The sequence below is a fragment of the Dasypus novemcinctus genome, chromosome 15 (genome assembly GCF_030445035.2).
Source record: "Dasypus novemcinctus isolate mDasNov1 chromosome 15, mDasNov1.1.hap2, whole genome shotgun sequence".
Lineage (NCBI taxonomy): Eukaryota > Metazoa > Chordata > Mammalia > Cingulata > Dasypodidae > Dasypus > Dasypus novemcinctus.
The window spans coordinates 39,995,571-40,015,124 of NC_080687.1; the positions used below are offsets into that span (position 1 = coordinate 39,995,571).

General features: G+C 40.2%; 1 protein-coding gene across 2 annotated transcripts in view; it reads left to right on the forward strand.

The window, feature by feature from the left end:
* The window catches only part of ABCC4 (ATP binding cassette subfamily C member 4 (PEL blood group)), a 292,359-nt gene that overhangs the window by 92,994 nt on the left and 179,811 nt on the right, over positions 1–19,554 (forward strand). For both annotated transcript variants that reach the window (XM_058276501.1, XM_058276502.1), the window contains 4 exons: positions 4,471–4,560; positions 5,585–5,748; positions 6,856–6,981; positions 9,099–9,348. In XM_058276501.1, the coding sequence (XP_058132484.1) occupies positions 4,471–4,560; positions 5,585–5,748; positions 6,856–6,981; positions 9,099–9,348 (630 nt within the window). The remainder of the gene's footprint in view (positions 1–4,470; positions 4,561–5,584; positions 5,749–6,855; positions 6,982–9,098; positions 9,349–19,554) is intronic.

A 19,554-nucleotide genomic window follows, 5' to 3' on the forward strand; every position in this document is an offset into this window, starting at 1 on the left:
TATTTCAAGGCTTTTGATGTGCTAAATTTTCCTCCAAAAGAGCTTTAAATATTCCTGTTCTCCCCAGTGAAACGGGATGACTCCACACTCTTGCCAACACAGGATATTATATTTTTTTCATCTTGCCAGTTTTACAGATTTCATGGGTGAAAAATAATAGTGCCTTATTATTTTAATTTACCTGTCTTCAAGTAATAATTATTTGCATTTTTTCACTAGTCATTTCTTTTTTTCTTTCTGAATTCCCTGCCTTTTAAAAATATTTGGTGGACTTCTATACATTTTAATTGATATTTGGCTGCTCTTGATTTAGGATATTCTGGATCTGGCATATGTATTGTAAATACTATTTCCAGTTTATTTTGTTGTTTTTATGATGGAAATGTGTTGTTTTCACAAGGAAAACAAACATAACCAAATGGTGTCTTTTTATAATGTGTCCGCCTAAGGAATTGAGGGGTCAAAATATTAGCAGAGCAGTGATAAATTAATTTTCAGATTTTTTTCTTTACACTGGACATTAACTGTTTTTAACTGTAACACATATAATTTATTTTAATAGATTATTGCTCCTTATTAATTTTCTACACTAATAAGGCGCAATGGTAACTTTGCTTCATAAAAAATACTGACATTGAGTGCCTGTTCTTTGCCAGGCGTGGATATTTTCAGCCTGTTTGCTCTTCTGCAAAATAGGAGTAATACTTATCTGCAGGCTTGTTTCCTATTCAGTCATCTGGCTTGTAGTAGGTGCTCAATCACTGGCAGCTGTTTTTATGATCATGATGACATTAAGTGAATATGACATGGTCTGTGCATTTGGAAAGCCGGTAGATACTGAGGGCAACAGATATAGAGACACATTATGGTGGATTATACTAAGTTCTCTCTGGAGGTGTGAACAGAAATTTTTTTTTTTTTTTTTGGTTATTTTTATTGTGTTAGGTAGAATTTGAGATAATTGATCTTAAACCATTCAGTTCTACACATTTGCTCTAAAACTTGCTTTAACTGTATCCCATAAACATTGCTGTGGTATATTTTCATTGTCTTTCATATAAAAATATTACTGATTTCCCTTATGTCTTCTTTGATAGTTGGGTTATTTAGAAGTATGTTGTTTAATTTTCACGTATTTGGGTTTTTTAGCTATCTTATTTTTTAAAAAAATTTAATTGTCATTTTTTAGAGAACATTCTCTGTTATATTTTCATCTTTAGAAATTATGTGATTTATTTTATGATCCACCATGAAGTCTGTCTTAGTAAACAAGCAATATGCTCTTGGAAAAACTGTTCTGCAATTGTTGGGTGTGGTGTTCTAGAAATATTGCTAAATTAAGTTAGTTAATAGTGTTGTTTAAATCTCTATCCTTATTGATTTTTTTTGTCTACTTGTTGTATTAATCACTAAGAGAGGGATGTTGAAATCTCCAACTGTGATTTTGTAATTCTGTTTTCCCTTTAGTTCTGTCTTTGTTTCGTAAATGTTGGAGTGTAAATGTTGAAGGAGGTCCCTAAACATTTTGGAGTGATAAATTGATCAATTGAACTTTTCATCATTGTGAAAGATCCTTCTTAATCTCTGATAATAATCTTTGTGTTGAGGTCTCCATTGTCTGATATTAATATAGCTACCCCAGCTTTCTTGTGTTTACTGTTATCATAGCATATCTTTTTCCATCCCTTTATTTCAACCTACCAGTGTAAAGTGCACCTCTCATATTCAGCATGTAGTTGGATCTTGCTTTTTGTTAATTCATTCTGAACGTCTCTGACTTCTAATTGGAATGATTTAATGTAGATTTTGATGTGGTTGGGGTTAAGCCTTTCACTGTGCTATTTTTTTAATGTTTTTTTTTTTTTGTTCTTTCTCCATTCTCATCTTCTTCTGACTTAAATATATTTTAGGTTTTCATTTTATTGTTAAAAATTTTTTTTTAAAAAAGATTTATTTATTTATTTAATTCCCCCCCTTCCCGGGTTGTCTGTTCTCTGTGTCTGTTTGCTGCGTCTAGTTTCTTTGTCCGCTTCTGTTGTCGTCAGCGGCACGGGAAGTGTGGGCGGCGCCATTCCTGGGCAGGCTGCACTTTCTTTCACACTGGGCGGCTCTCCTTACGGGTGCACTCCTTGCGCGTGGGGCTCCCCCATGCGGGGGACTCCCCTACGTGGCAGGGCACTCCTTGCGCGCATCAGCACTGCGCATGGGCCAGCTCCACACGGGTCAAGGAGGCCCGGGGTTTGAACCGTGGACCTCCCATGTGGTAGACGGACGCCCTAACCACTGGGCCAAGTCCGTTTCCCTAAAACTTTTTTTTAATTTACACCATTATTTCAAATTCACAAAAATAAAAGGAAAAGGGGGCTCAACAAGTTATGGAAACATTATGCCTAAAAAGTTCTTTTTCAGGCACTTTTATCTCGTCTAATTCCAACTGCTAACTCAGTTGTTCCTCTAGTGTATTCAGAAGATGAACAGATAAGTTAAATGACATACTCAAATTCTCCTTATTGGTGAAAAAAAAATGAAGAGGAAAAAAAGCTTAAATCATATTTGTATCTCACAAAACAAAACCCTGTATTCTTTTTTTACCTTTAGAATTAATATAGTACCACCTTTGCTTTTTGTACAAAAACATTAATTACAATAGTGTTGTTAACTGTAGTCCATAAATTATATTAGTTCTATTTTTCCCATGTATTACCACCTTCTTAACATCCTGTAGTAGTAGAACATTCCTGTATGTATATTACTAACCACAATCCTCATTTGCTTCCAGAATCATTATTATACATTCCCAGTATTATCCTAGTATTGCAGTGTAATTCCACTGTTGGCTTTTTGCTGTATCACTATTTTTTAGTGTTTGTTTAGGGATTAAAATAGGCATCTGTGACTTACACAGTCTTCTTATTAATATTAGATTAACTCACATAAAATGTAGGAAGCATACAATAGTAAAGTTGTATTACCCTTCCCTATCCTTTGTACTATCGTTATTTCTAGTCACAGATGTACTTGAATTACTAATGGCCCTAATGATGTGCCCAAAAGAACTTTGTCTTTTAACAAATTATTGTCTGCATCATATTATACTTTGATGGCCCCTGTATACAGGATGATAGTCTGTAAATGTATTTCAAGTTGGGTGTAGTGGCCTTGAGATTTTTTGAAAATGGTCAGTTTAGGGTCAGAGTTTGGTGTGCCATATTTTACCATATTTTAATTGTTGAAATTAGGTACTGAATATCCACTTCGTTAAAATAGGTGATATTTTATCTGCATGAAGGATTAATAAAGAAGCAAAGTGTTTTCAAAATAACTTTCAGTAATTAAGTTGTATTTCTTTCTTGCATTGGCATTTTTTCCCTAATTTTTGCTGTGTATATGATATTTACATAGTACTTTTTCTTGTTCAAAGTAGTTTTACTTATATCCAGCCCTTCATTTCCATCCACACAACCCTAGTTCACAGCACTGATATCTCTTGCCTGGAATATCACAGTGGTCCCTAGTTCTTCCTTCTTCTAGGAATCTCCTAGGTGATCACTACTGTAGTTTAACTTCCTAAAGCCCAGACTCTTTCCCCTAACTTAAAAAAACATTTGCTGTCCTGTGTTGCCGTCCATCTTTTTGCTGTTTCCCAGTCTCCCTTTCTGGCCGTATTCCGTGTGTGATTTCCTCAACTGCATCCTTGTTTTCCCTTCTTTGTACTTACATACATTCTGTTTGTTCGCAGGTAGTGCTCCTCCCTTATTTCCGTGTACTTCCTCCTTTCATCGTCCAAGGTCCAGCCTTCCCACCTTATCATCTGATTCAAACCTTCCCCTGTTCCCCAAACTTCTGTACCTACCATCCAGTTCCTCTTGAATTATATGCTTGTCCTTGTCTCTGAGGACCGTAAAGCATGGCTTATCAGTCAGGCATTGTATCTCCTAGAGCACCCAGTAGCCTCCATATCAGAGATGCTTGGTAAATATTTGTCACCTGAATCTCACAATAATCTTCCGATTTAGATAGGGAGAGGTGTTCTTTCCATTCACAGAGTGAAGAAACTGAGACTTGAAGTGTTTAAGTGATGTGGACAGGTCACAGAGAATTCATGACTGATTCCAGATTTGCAAACCAGGTCTCAGGCAGCCTCTCCTCTCTCATCTAATTTGGTTCACAATTACTTTGGTTGGCTCTTAAGTATAAATCTATGTGCTCTTGTACTTTGGGCATGTCCGAATTCAGCAAACAGTGAGGCTGGGTCTTTGCTCTTCCTTCCTCGCCTTTCTTTGCTGCCCTGGCACACCGAGGACAGTGTTTGGGAACTGAAGGCCGAATGCCGGTCCTTGGAGCCCTGCTGTCATGAGCCATCCTGGACATCACAGCAGCACCCAGGAAAACACGCTCAGTCTCGCTGTTCTTTACACATCGACTTCGTATCCCTGTAGGAATAGGATTCTCTATTTCCTCTCCCTGCAGGCCCTTCGTCTTAGTAACTCGGCCATGGGGAAGACCACCACGGGCCAGATCGTCAACCTGCTGTCCAACGATGTGAACAAGTTTGATCAGGTAAGCTGGGCTCAGGAATCCTTCCTCGTTTTAGGCCCTTCCTTATCATTTTAATTTACCGGAATGCCAGGTGCCAGTTTCCCCCTAAAGCCAGGACTTGGAAGGGCACATAAGGCAAAGGGTATTTGATCTAAATTTTGCTGCTTCTGTGTGTGACTTAGAAGTAATAAAATATGGTGTCTTGTAGGTTAGAATCTTATCTCTTGCAGTATTAATGCCTACAGGTTCCAGTAACAAGCAGGTAATAAACAGGCAGACAGTGGTGTCCTGGCCCAGCTTGGTGAAATGCACTCAGTGCATTCCTGCTTGGGTGCCCGTTGACACGTGCATGTTGCATTGGTACATGCTGAGTTGTCTTTGCCCTTCTCTAGATTGTGAACTCCTAATGGGTAGGGAGTGTTAAGTTCCCCGTGCCCTGTATCTACCTAGTCAGAAATAGCCGCAATCTCCTCTTTCCACAATTCCCTTTGTCACACTTCCCTTCTGGCCATGTCACATTCTCCAAGTGTTCTAGCCCCTGCTCACATCTGTATTGCACTAGGACTTCTCCATTCATCACACTACATTCATGCACTGCTCAATGTCAGGGATGAATAAGACTTGGTTTCTTCCCTGGAGAAGCTTACAGTCTGTCAGGGAGATAAATACATAAGTAATTACTGGGGCATGTGGTTGGTACTAAAGTACAGGTTTTAGGAGACACACAGGTAGGGACTGACTTCTGTGGAGGATTGCTTAGAGTTCTGGAAGCCTGGAGTGCATCTGTGGAATAGACAAAATCAAGTTCATTCTTCCAGTGCTGATAGTCAGATTTCTCCTGGTAAGTACCCTGAGTGTGCCCTTTGTTCCCCTTGAATGGCTCCATCTGCAATAGATACTTTCAGGTTGAAACCCCACTGTGATATTTTCCATCTAAGTTCTTGTATGTTCTCTTAGAGTAAGTTGTTTCTATACTTTGCTCTTACTGTTTTTTGTTTTTTTTTTTTAATATACTCCTAAAAACACTTTATTTTTTTCTTTTAAGGTAACAATATTTTTACACTTTCTATGGGCAGGACCACTGCAAGCTATAGCGGTGACTGCCCTTCTCTGGATGGAAATAGGAATATCATGTCTTGCTGGAATGGCAGTTCTAATTATTCTTCTGCCTTTACAAAGCTGCATTGGAAAGTTGTTTTCATCTCTGCGGTAAGAAAGATACTGATTTTTAAGAAAATGTGTACTATGTGTTGGTAACATCCACAGTTTGCCTGATGCTTTTGTTCAAAATAAAATAAGTGCTTTTTATTATCTCTTCTTTGCATATGTTGCAAATTTTTCAGGCTTAGCCAGTGGGGGCTCCAGCCTTAAGCTGGAGGCTAATCTTAAGTGGGAAAGGTGAAAGAAAACATTCACTGTCTCTTCCCAGCCAGCTTTTCTGACCCTGTAGCCCCCCTAAGTAGTTTGTCCTTCAGTAGAATTTACACAGGGAGAAGTTACTTAAACATTATCTATTAAATAAAAAAAATTTTTTATAAACCTAACTCCAGCTGTGAATATATTAGTTATGTTTGTGTTACAGCTATTTTAGTGTGCGTGTGGTTCTGTTTTAATTCAAAGTTCCCATTAAATTATAAGCTGCCTGAGAGAAGAGTCGATCTTAATTGTCTTTTTATAAATCCCCAGTCCTTAGCAGAGTATGTGTTAGAAAAGTGGCTATTGATGAGGAGCCTAAAGATAGGGAATGTGATTTAGACCTGAAGCAGGTCCCACGTGGTTGGAAGTAGGACACGGTCAAGGTTGTCAGGTGGATGGCGATGCCATGTTGTGTGAAGCGCATGTTGATTCTTTTGTGCATTTGCTTGTGGTGTTTACTTGGAGTCTCCTTTTTCCTCTTTGCTGTTTGCAGAAGGGTCACCTCAAGGCCTGGTTCACATGCTGCCTGACCTCTGAAACTATTCTTGCTGTGCCCTTTCCCAACAGCCCTTTCTTTCTGCTCCTTAGCACTTTATTCCCGCTGTATTATGTCACAGCCATTCTGTATTATTGTAGATTTGGGTGCCTTTGGACTTTCCCTACCCACCTGTGAGCTCCTGGGGGGACGGATCATGTCTCATCTTCGTGACTTCCTCAGCAGTTATTGCAAGTTCTCCAAAATACTTAATGAATTGGGATAACCTGTTGACTTCCTAATGTATTTTTCCATTTGTATTTTGATCGCCTGGGCAAAAGCTTTAGGGAATCACTTGCTGTGTGGTCCCTGCCTGTCCTGCTGATAAGCCTCACCAGCTCATCTCTCACGTCTGTCCCCTTTAGGAGCAAGACTGCGACGTTTACCGATGTCAGGATCAGGACCATGAATGAGGTTATAACCGGCATCAGAATAATAAAAATGTATGCTTGGGAAAAGTCCTTTGCAGACCTTATTACTAATTTGAGAAGGTAAGTTTTTTGTATATATAATATTTTTCTGTTTTCCATTTTTATTGAGTAGTTTAAGGAATTTTTAGAATGTTAGCACATTCGAATGAACTTAAATGCTCTCCTTCCCCCCCAACCCAAACCCCCACCCCCTGGATGCTGTGGGAGGGTTCAGTAGAATAACGTAGTACAAAATTGTAACCTGGCCTTCCATTTACCATTTTCTTAAAGCAAAGAGTGTATTTGTTTTGTTTTTTTAAGATTTTGTTTATTTATTTAATCCCCCCTCCCCCCCGGGTTGTCGGTTCTCTGTGTCTATTTGCTGTGTCTTGTTTCTTTGTCCGCTTCTGTTGTCGTCAGCAGCACGGGAAGTGTGGGCGGCGCCATTCCTGGGCAGGCTGCACTTTCTTTGGCGCTGGGCGGCTCTCCTTACGGGGCGCACTCCTTGCGCGTGGGGCTCCCCTACGCGGGGGACACCCCTCGTGGCACGGCACTCCTTGCGCGCATCAGCACTGTGCATGGGCCAGCTCCACACGGGTCAAGGAGGCCCGGGTTTGAACCGCGGACCTCCCATATGGTAGACAGACGCCCTAACCACTGGGCCAAAGTCCGTTTCCCATGTATTTGTTTTTTAGTAATATAAAATGAAATTTCAAATATCTCTTAATGTCCTAAATCCCAAAGAAGTAATGATTCTAAGATGTCAGTATTTGAGGATATGATGTTAAAATAGAATTATTATGTTAATTTAGCACCAGTAGAAAGATGAGAAATTGAGTATACCTGTTTTGGGCCAAATGGTTAAGAATCAGTATTATTCATTCCAGACAGAGGCAGGGATATACCGTTCCTTTTTATTTTGCTTCATGCTTTTAGAATTTCTTTCAGTTTTTGATTTAAATGTTTTTATACCCCAGCACACCGTACTTCCTATAATTCTTGGATAGCACCTGATCACCTCTCACTTTTGCACCATTGTGTGTTCATCACCTCGTGCTCAGATGCACTTTTCCCTCCAGCTCCTCTAGCCTCTGCCAAGCCTGACTAACCCCTGCTCACGGTCTCAGGCGCCGCTCATGCACAACCTTCCCTGACCCTGCCATGCTGTGCTTCAGGCCTCTCTCTGAGCTCCCATAGGGCCCTGTGCTTGTTTCTTCCATCCCTTGTCTTGGTGTCTCACAATTTCTTGGGTTGCTTGCTGTCTTCTTCCACAAATTCATGAGCTCCTGGAGAGGACAGGCTGTGCCTTATCATTTTTCTGTCATCAGTAAGGTGCCCAGCATGGGGCTTATGGTCACAAATGTTTGTTGAATAAATGTGCAAATCCAGTTTAATCCATAATATTAACCCTCAACATTATGTGGCTCATTCAGCAGTGGAATGCCATCAAGTGATAAAAATAAATGAACCATGAAGCCATAAAAAAACCTTAACTACTATTGCTAAGTGGAAGAAAACCAATTTGCAAAGGCTACATACTATACAATTACAACTATATGAGATTGGGGAAACGGCAAAATTATAGAGACAGTGAGAAGATCAGTGGTTGCCACAGGTTGGGGGCAGGGGAAGGGATAAATAAATGGTGCACAGGGCATTTTTAGGGGCAGTGAAAATATTCTGGATGATGTTAAAATGGTGGATACACGACTTTATGCATTTGTCAAAACCTCTAGAACTATAAGCTATAAAGAATGAACCCAAATGTAAATTATGGACTTTAGTTACCAATAATAATGTATTGGTTCATCAGTTGTAACAAATGCATCATTCTAATGCAAAATGTTAATAACGGGAAATTATGTATGTGGGGATATATGGGAACTCTCTGTTCTTTCTGTGCTTTTTTTCCTGTAAACCTAAAAGGGCTCTAGAAGTAAAATTTATTTTAAAAAAAGCACCACCTCCAGCGTTACATACCTGTCTAGTTGAATGACTGAAATGGTTATTGAGCATCCTGCTTGGTGCTTGTGTGGAAGCTGGCATTGGGGTGTGTACTGTAGATTATTTTCACAATGAAGCTGGGTTTATTTTAATCTCTGTGCACTGTCTACAAAGACCTCATGCCAAAGGCACTTGAATTCATGACCCTGATGTTGATGCTGACTTTAAAACCTGTTTTCTGCTGTCTTTTCCAGGAAGGAAGTGTCCAAGGTCCTTAGAAGCTCCTACCTTAGAGGGATGAATTTGGCATCATTTTTCGTTGCAAGCAAAATAATCATCTTTGTGACATTCACCACCTACGTGCTCCTAGGCAGCGTGATCACAGCCAGCCACGTGTTTGTGGCGATGACACTGTATGGGGCAGTGCGGTTGACGGTCACCCTCTTCTTCCCCGCTGCCATCGAGAGGGTATCGGAGGCTATCGTCAGCATCCGGAGAATCAAGGTTTGGTGACAATTAACTTTTAAGTTACAGGTCAATTTTCGCTAATATACTATACCTCATTTTATTTAGCGTCGCTACAAAATTCAGAGTTGTGGTTAGAGTGAAATTTAATGTTTCTGCACCAAGACTTTGAGTCACTCCAGAATGTTCCGTGTATTTCCCTGTCTTCTTGGGGAAAGTATATTAAAAGTAACACAAGAACTGTTCATCACTTATGTTCAGCAGTATAAATAGCAGCTGCACAGGTCCTGGGTGAACAAGTGATAACTATAGGTGTGACTAAAATGTCTCAAACTAGGGGAAGCAAACAGATTTCATCGCAGGTGCTGACTCTCCTGAGTTGGTAGTGAGTGCAGCCCTGGGTTGAGTAGGCATCCTGTTTGGGGTAGAAGGAGTGGGAGCTTGCCATGTGGTCCCTGTTCCTCGCGCAGGAGGAGTGGACCCAGCTTCATTGAGCTTTTCTTGTTTTAAACATGTTTTTTTCCCTCCATAGATGCTTGCTGATTTCTGGGTATGCCTTTTAGGATTCAGCCTTTTCCTCCCTGTCCCCTTTCACTTGTTCTTACTGTCAGTGAACCCTTCTCCCACTGGCCTTTTCCTTTCTAATATGTCATTTTCATCATACTTAACTATTTCCTCTTGCTAATTTGCTGTCTCAATTCCAGGGGCAAATATTTTGCACAACCAAGATGAGATACAATGTGCAATTGTGCAATAGACACTCAAGTATTTGTGTGATTAAATCGGTCTAAGAATGAAGATAAATTGGTTCTCCGAGAGGGTCTGGACATGAACTTGGTTGGGTGTCTAGGCTTTAAAATAATCTAGTCTGTTTTGTTCCTGGTTCTCAGTAGTGATGGATGCCCAGTAATAGATCTCTAGTTAAGTTAGATGGCAGTGGATGAGATTTTTTTTTTTTAAGATTTATTTTTTGTTTATTTCTCCCCCCTACCCAGTTGTCTTTTCTCTGTGTCCATTCGCTGTGTGTTCTTCTGTGACCGCTTCTATCCTTATCAGTGGTACCCGGAATTGGTGTTTCCTTTTGTTGCATCATCTTATGTCAGCTCTCCGTGTGTGCGGCACCATTCCTGGGCAGGCTGTGCTTTTTTCGCGCTGGGTGGCTCTCCTTACAGGGCGCACTCCTTGCACGTGGGGCTCCCCTACGCAGGGGACACCCCTGCGTGGCAGGGCACTCCTTGCACGCATCAGCACTGCGCATGGGCCAGCTCCAGATGGGTCAAGGAGACCTGGGATTTGAACCTTGGACCTCCCGTGTCGTAGGCAGAGGCCCTATCCATTGGGCCAAGTCTGCTTCCCCTTGAGATTTTTTTTTTTTTTACCTTTGCATAAAAGCTGAGATTGTTTATGGTGACATTTCTATATTATAAAAATATTTTACCCGTAAATCGATATGTCATACCAGGTCAGTTTTGGCCCTTTGAGTGTATCCTTCTTTCTGAGAAGGGTTCCAAGCAACATTGTTGAGGAGTGATCCGTGCTGTTCCATAAAATCCTTTTATAGACCTTCATAACTAGAAAGAAAACATTTAGGAGTATACTGAGATTATAGCATCATTCCAAGTATATGCGATAACTTTTCCCATATGTTAGCTTCATACATGTACTATGCGGCTGTGATTTCTATTACTGCTGTGGCTGCAATTGCCGCCCCTAGCCCTAGTGCTTTGTTTGCTATGGACCAGGACTCTCAAAACCTTTAGACTTTATTTCACTTAATCCCCAAAGCTATTGAATGAGAAAAGCGTTAGCATCCTCACTTTACAGATAAAGAGACAGGTTCCTATCATAGGTTAGCCTTCCCATCATCCTATCCTGTAGCTTGTGAATGATAGAAGTGGGATTCTGTCTGAAACCCTGGTTGGTTCCTGAACCCTTTTTACATTGCCTTCTTAGTAGTGTAATACGTGACATATTTCCTTAAGTGTTCTCATCATGTAGTCTTATTCCAAAAACCCGCAAAGGTTCCCTGCTTCCCACTGAATCGGGTATCAACTCCTGTGTAAGACTCCAGTGGCCACACCCGTGTGCTTCCCAGAGCACTCCTCTCCACTCCGGCAGTAGCTTGCTTGTCTGTTATGTCCCACATTCCTCCCATCTTTGGGGTCTCCGCTCACTGTGTTTGGCTCCTTGGGGTGTCTTCCCTTCTGTCCTGGATTTAACCCAATGCTGCGGAGTCTCAGTTCCCATGGCTCCCAGAATGTGGCTTTGTGCTCACACTTACCTTGTAGCCTTGAAGCCATCTGCTTATGGATGTCTTGATATCTGGACTCTAGACTTCTAGTGCCTCATTCATCTTCATATCCTTTTCAGTCTAGCAGATAGCAGGCTCTCAAAAAATGTGCAACTGCAGGAAGCTTCCAGCTTTACTGTGTCTGTGGGATTCTGTAAATACCTCATCATCTAGCCTTTTTTTTTTTTAGTAGATAGCAATAATATTCATTTATGCCTTTATAATGTATAGTGATAGTTTATAACACACATTGAAGGAGAGGTTGGAGGGAGGTGATGTGGCTCAATGGTTGAACACTGGCTCCCCACATACAAACTCCCAGGTTAAATCCTTGGCCCTGGTAACTTAAAAAAAAAAAATATATATATATATATATATATATATATTTAACAAGTTATTTGCAGAAAGTTTACTAAGAGTTCTAGCTATCTAGCAATGTATTTCAATAGGCAAAAACTTAACGGCTTTGTGTCTCGTCCCATGGTCCATGTGTCGTTCCCCGCCCCCTGCCGCCAAATGCACTGAACTGAGTCTGAGGCTTGAAATTCCTTTCTGTATAGATGCGTTTAGTAAAATTAAAATTGACTTGCTGAAAACTTTGAATTTTCGTGGGATTAACTTTCTCAAGGTGCTTTTTGCCCAGATCTAAAAGGAAGTATCTTTGATTTGGGCAGCAGATGTTAATTTTCCCTCTAGGGCCTAGAGTTTCTGGCAGTCAGCTGGACCTAAGAGTTTAGATCTTTGATCAGCTGTAGTTATTTTCAGTAAAGATGGTATGAGTAGCAGAGAATGTTTGGCAAAAAAGTATGGTGTTAGCTCAGCCAACTGCTTCATGATGGTTTTGCAGTAATTGTTGGAATTTTTAAAATTTTAAATCTTAGACATTTTTCAATCCAGAGTGTATCTATAACCTTTTTTGTCTGCCAGCTGCTTTTAAAATCTCTAGTTGGTTGCTCTAAGACTCATTTATGGTCCATGTACCTGCTTGAGACTCCTTTTCTCTTTACCTAACAGAGAAAATAAGCAACGAATGCAAGTAATAGCCCATTCCTACAATGTTTCCTTTTCTTCCTTTCCCTGCCTCTCATTTGGATGTGTTAATGCGCACTTAGAGGGTGAAAATGGCAGCAGGAGTGGAAGGAAAGGATTGCTGAGTATTCTACCAGGTGATCAGAACTAGGGCAAGATTGGCCATTGATAGGTTAGAGCTTGGTTAGGCATATGGAGCTCAGAAAACATGGTCTTCTTAAAGCTTGCTGCAGCACTGTCCTGTGCCGCCTGGATCTCAGAAGACTGGGCCATTTTGAATGATTTCAGTAAGATCCTTTTTGGGAACCCTCAATAGGAAATCTGCCATACCTTCTACCTTTAATGTGGTGCTGTGGTACACACCATAGAGCGCATTCACCTGTGGGCTTTATAGTGTAGTGCTTTTTTTTTTTTTTAACGAACACTTCAGTTTCCTTTTTTTCATGCTCAGAAAAGGACAGACTTATTATGAAGTTAAAGGTCCAAGAAGTTGCCTCTCTTTTTTTCATAGTAAGGAAAGGGGTCTGACTGGACATTGAACAAGTCCAATAGGATTATAAAAGATCTTGTTTTAACTTCAAATTCTTCAGCAATGTCTACACCCAGTAAAATGTGTTACTGAGGTTATATTGTTAACAAAACTGCTTAGGTTTTTGCCTACCAGGCATTCTGAAGTAAATCTTTTTGGCTCTTTTCTGATGCCTTCCCACATGACCTGCTCTGTGTATGCCCTTCATTGCTGTAATGGCAATTTAATTTCAGTTTTTCATCATCCTGAGTACTAGAGAGAAATCCAGCCAGCAGTTCTGGCACTTTTACAAGCTGTTCATGTGTTGAATGGTGTCTCATTTAACCAAGGGACGATTGTAACTTCTTTCTCCACCCAGACCTATTGTTAATGGACAAATAAATGCTCAATACATTTACTTCCTCGCTTTATGTGTTTTTTTCCCTTCAGGCTGGGGAAATTGCTGTTCTATATATACACTGAGTATTGAATTTTATGTCTTTTGGTAAATGCTTAAGCTACAATTATTCTGTTTAGGCAAGATTATAATATAAGCGTTTGCTTGTTAGTGTGCTAACTCATATTATGCAAGGCTATAGCAAAGTAGTTTGTGATTTAAATTAGTTTAAACCAACTATATAGTCTGTCATTCATTTAGCAGATATCAATGATATGCTGCCTTTGTGCAAGACACTGTATGACTGAGCATATGTTTGTAAGTATGTGTTACTGTCACAGTGTTTACCTTCTACTTAATCCCTTTGTGGATTCAGAACTGGAGAGGTTAGTACCGGCTTGGGGGAAGGAAGGGTGGATCCTGGACTGGTTTATAGTAGAATTCATATTTGAGATAGGCCCTGAAGGCTGGGTAGGAGTAATACTCATAGAATGAAGGGAAGAGTCACTTTGGGAATTGGGACATAGGTGCTGAAGGGTTTTAACCATTGTTGAAATTATCAGAGGTGTTTAAAGAAGATCATTAGGGAGAGGTGTTTGGGATAGGGTTGGTGGTGATGGGGGAATGCTGGGACGGAACCAGGATGTATAGTGAGACCAGCAAAAAAAGTATATTCTTATTTCAAATGAGATTGGAAAATGAGATCGTGAAGTCGGGTTGTAACAAGAGCAATGGGGAATTGGGGAGACAGATGAATTATGGCAGAATTATGGTTGACTATGGAAGAGGTGACATGGAATAAAAGTCAGAGAAGCTGTAGGTTGAAAGTCTGCAGATGAGTCATCATACTATTCAGTCTCCATCCATTCTACCTCTTACTAGACACAGGGTTGGCGGCAGGTAGAAATAGCTGTGCCCAATCCTCAGTAAGTTCTCCATAAGGCATGGATGGGTGGATAAGTGAAGGAGTGAATGAACAGATGATGTCCCGTGCTAGCTGGGTTTTTGAGAAAAATGCATAGGAATGTATTTTCCTTTTCCCACCAGAAGAAATTAACATTTTCATGTTCTATCTGCTTTTCTTTTGAAGTAGAAAGTTGCAATTGAATTTGTAGGATATTCACAATTTTTAGAGTTGTAAATAGCTTAATTGTTTGTTGCTTTTTCTTAAACATTTTCACATGCCTATTTCAGTTGCCACTTGTATCAGTTAGGATTAGGTTTGCTTTTGGGTTATAGATAGGATACCCCAATTATACCCAAAATAGTTAATTTTTCTCTCATGTAAAAATCTTTATAGGGTTCCATGGGTAGTATGGTGTTCCTTGGTGTTAGACCAGACTCCACCTTCTATGGCCTTGACCTAGGTAGAAGCATCCAAAGCTTAAGCAGTGGGGTAGAAGAAGGTTTTTTGAGTGCCACTGGACTCAACTTAGTCATATGACCACACATGGTTGTATAGGAGGCTGGGATGAATCGTCCTTGTTCCAGGCTGCTATGTGCTCAGCTAAAAAGGAATTTTGATACCATAGAAGAATGAGAGTAGATTTTGAGGACAGCCAATAGTCTCTGCCATGTGTTCAATTTTGGGTGGTTGGGGCTAGCCTAGGCTTTTTTTTTTTTTTTTTTTTTTTAAGATTTATTTATTTCTCTCCCCTTTACCCCTGTTGTCTGCTTGCTGTGTCTATTTGCTGTTGTGTTCTTCTGCATCCTCTTGCATTATCCGGCGGCACTGGGAAACTTCATCTTTTTTTCGTTGTGTCATCTTGCTGTGTCAGCTCTCCATGTGTGCAGCGCCACTCCTGGGAGGACTGTGCTTTTTTCACATGGGATGGCTCTCCTTGCGGGATGCACACCTTGTGCATGGGGCACCCCTATGCTGGGGACACCCCTGTGTGGCACAGCACTCCTTGCATGTGGCAGCACTGCATGTGGGCCAGCTCACCACATGGATCAGGAGGCCCTGGGGATCAAACCATGGACCCTTCATATGGTAGACAGATGCTCTATCAGTAGAGCCACGTCTGCTTCCCAGCCTAGGCTCTTTATTCAATTTTTGTACCACTGTAGCTTTTCTCATTGAATTATGTTTAACATTTGGTGAACAGAGGGGGAACTTTCCTATTAATCATATTTTAGATTTGTAGTGGTTAGCAGGACTTCAATTCCATTGATAGTGTTTGTTGAATATCTGCTAACTAGTGTGGAAATGGAGGAGAGGAAATTTACTAAGGAGACAAGACAAGTGGTTATGAAAAGAGGCTTATAAAATATTTTTTGAGATAGAAATTGATAGCATTTTTTGAAATGTTGACTTTAAGTTATTGGTTAATGGCAAGTAATATATTGATTGGACAAAGAAAAGCAGCATGACCCTAAGTGTCCAGCCAGAGGACACAGCAAAAAGGCAGATCAGGGTATTTCATTTGGAGTCTTTGCCATTGGACTTGTGCTCATTGCCAATTCCTTAAGGCCTGTGAAGGACTTTCCTTTGTGTCGCTAGCATCCAGCATGGTGCTTGGAATATGGTGGGGTTTCAGTAAATATAGAATCATTTCCTACCAACTTCCATGTTTATTGTTGGCAACACGAAAGTAAAACATTAAGAATATACAGGTTCTAAAAGCGTATAAGTTTAAAGCTATCCTTTCTCTTTAGGGGGAAAGCAGTGTAATTGTTGAGAAAGTTAGAAAGATAGTTGCCTCATGGCCTGGAGCTTCCAGTATAAATTTGATATTTGACATTACCATTTCTGCAAAAAAGGCTATTGGAATTTTTATTAGTGTTGCATTGAATCTCTAAATCTCTTAAAATTTAGTCATTCAATTCATGAATATGGAATGTCTTCCCACTGATTTAGGCCTTCTGTGATGTCTTTTAACAATGTTTTATTGTTTTATGTACATAAGCCCTATACTTCATTAGTTAAATTTCTTTCTATATTTTGGATTATTTCAGTTGCTATTATAAATAGAATTTTTTTCTTGATTTCTTCTTCGGGTTGTTCACTACAAGTATATAGAAACACTACTATTGATTTTTGCATGTTGATCTTGCACCCTTCCACTTTGTTCAATTCATTTATTAGCTTCAGTAGATTTGTTGTGGATTTTTCAACATTTTCTCTCTTTTTAATATGATAAACTTTATATTTAAAGAGGTTTTAGATTACAGAAACGTTATATCGAAATTATGAGGGATTCCAGTATATCCAACTCCCTCTCCCACATCATCTTCTATTTTTAAAAATCTAGCAGTACACTTTATTGCGATGTATCCGTAAAATCCACTCATTAAAAAAAATGCACATTTAAAAAAATGACTCACTTGTAGCAAGGACTAATCTGCCTACCACTGTATCTAAACCATCACTGTGATGTTTTCCAGTAATTCACACATCTAACAAATACTCATGGAGGCAACTACCATTCTTATAACTTCTTTAAAGCCAAAAAGTTAAGCACAAATCAGAATTAAAAACTTCAGAATGTTCACATTTACATACATTTTTTTGGCTGAAGTTTCAGATTCCATATATAACAAAACCACAAATTTGAATCAAAATGAATATTAAAAACATTTAAGCCTTGTGTCAAACTTAATCTATAGAAGTAAGGAAAACAGAGTGAATAGTAACAGCAGTATATTTCTAGGAGAGAAAGCAATCACTTATTTCCTTTATCATAAAACAAGTCAATGAGTCAACATTTTAATTATACTGACCAAGTTATTTTCTATTCAAGAATTTACTTTTCAAGTTGTGTCTTTAAAATGTATCCACCTGTATATTTGGCTTAATTAAATTTATACATCAAAAGCATGCTCAGGGCAGCGGACTTGGCCCAGTCGTTAGGGCATCCGTCTACCACATGGGAGGTCCGCAGTTCAAATCCTGGGCCTCCTTGACCTGTGTGGAGCTGGCCCATGCACAGTGCTGATGCGCGCAAGGAGTGCCGTGCCACGCAGCGGTGTCCCCACGTAGGGGAGCCCCATGTGCAAGGAGTGCGCCCCGTAAGGAGAGCCGCCAGTGCCAAAGAAAGTGCAGCCTGCCTAAGAATGGCGCCGCCCACACGGAGAAATGACACAAGATGACGCAGCAAAAAGAAACACAGATTCCCATTCCACTGACAACAACAGAAGCTGACAAAGAAGACACAGCAAATAGACACAGAGAACAGACAACCGGGGTGGGGGGAAGGGGAGAGAAATTTAAAAAAAAAAAAGCATGCTCAGAATTCTAATGTTAAGTATAAACCATTAACTTATCAAAGCATAGTCCAAATACTATGCAGTAATGCTGCTGTTTAGATTTATATGCTTCATCTGAAAGACTTACCTTACAAACAGGAGTTTTGCCCTGTTTCTTCAGAATATATGGGTGTCTAAAACTTTAAATTGATAATCATAAAAGATGCAAATAATTCATGCTATGCTTTTTCCTTCATTGGCTTTGATAAACTATTCTCCAAATCTCTCATACCTGTTTTTTCTTTCAGACTGCAGCACCCCCTTTACTATCTCTTGCAAAGCTCATCTTTTGGTAACATATTCTATCGGTTTTTGTTTGTCTGTGAAGGCTTTGAACTCACCATCATTTCTGAAGGACAACTTTGCCGGATACAGAATTCTTGGCTGGGGATTTTTCTCTTTTAATACCTTAAATACATCATATCACTTTCTTTTTCCCTCCATGGTTTCTGATGAGAAATCGGCACTTAATCTTATCAAGGTTCCCTTGTATGTGATGCTTTACTTTTCTCTTGCTGCTTTCAGAATCTTCTCTTTATCTCTGATATTTGTCATTCTGAATAGTAGGTGTCTCGGGGTACATCTATTCAGATTTATTCTGTTTGGGGTGTGTTGTCCTTCTTGGATATTGATATTTATGTCCTTCATAAGGGTTGGGAAGTTTACTTAGTCATTATTTCCTCAAATATTCTTTCTGCCCCTTTTCCATTGTCTTCTCTTTCTGGGACAACAATAATACAAATTGTTTGTGCGTTTTGCGTTGTCATTCACTTCCCTGAGTCTATGTTCCATTTTTTATGTTCTCTTTCTGTTCACCTATCTTTTCCAGTTCAGTTATTATGTCCTCGAAATTACTAATTTTGTCTTCAAGCATTTAAAATCTGCTCTTATGTGTCTCTAGTTATTTTTCATCCCCCCCAATGGCTTTTTGTGTGCTGTCTGCTCTCTGTCCATTCATTGTACGTTCATCTGTGTCTGTATTTATTTCTTTTATTTTCCCTTCCCTCCTGGTGGCTTGCTTGCTGTCTGCTCTCTGTGTCCATTCACTGCGGGTTCTTCTGTGTTGTTGCTTGTCTCCCTTCTTTTCATTGCGTCTGCATGCTGGGCAGCACTCTGCGGCGCTTGTGGGCCGAGTGGTGCTCCGCGGCATGCGGGCAAGCCTCCCTTCACAAGGAGACCCCAAAACGCAAACCAAGGGCCTCCCGTATGGTAGACAGGGACTCATCTGATAGAGCCACAGCCGTTTCCCCCTCTGTTTTTTTTTTGTCTTTATTTTTTTAATGTTACATTCAAAAACCTCTAATGTTTTTTTTTTTTTAAGATTTATTTATTTATTTAATTCCCCCCCCTCCCCTGGTTGTCTGTTCTTGGTGTCTATTTGCTGCGTCTTGTTTCTTTGTCCACTTCTGTTGTCGTCAGCGGCACGGGAAGTGTGGGCGGCGCCATTCCTGGGCAGGCTGCTCCCTCCTTCACGCTGGGCGGCTCTCCTTATGGGTACACTCCTTGCGCATGGGGCTCCCCCACGCAGGGGACACCCCTGTGTGGCACGGCACTCCTTGCGCGCATCAGCCCTGCGCCTGGGCCAGCTCCACACGGGTCAAGAAGGCCCGGGGCTTGAACTGCGGACCTCCCATATGGTAGACGGACGCCCTAACCACTGGGCCAAAGTCCGTTTCCCTCTAATGTATTTTTAATCTCATTCATTGTGTCTTTCAATCCTATAAGATCTGTTACTTTTCTTTACAGTCTTTCAAGTTGTTCTTTATGCTCTTC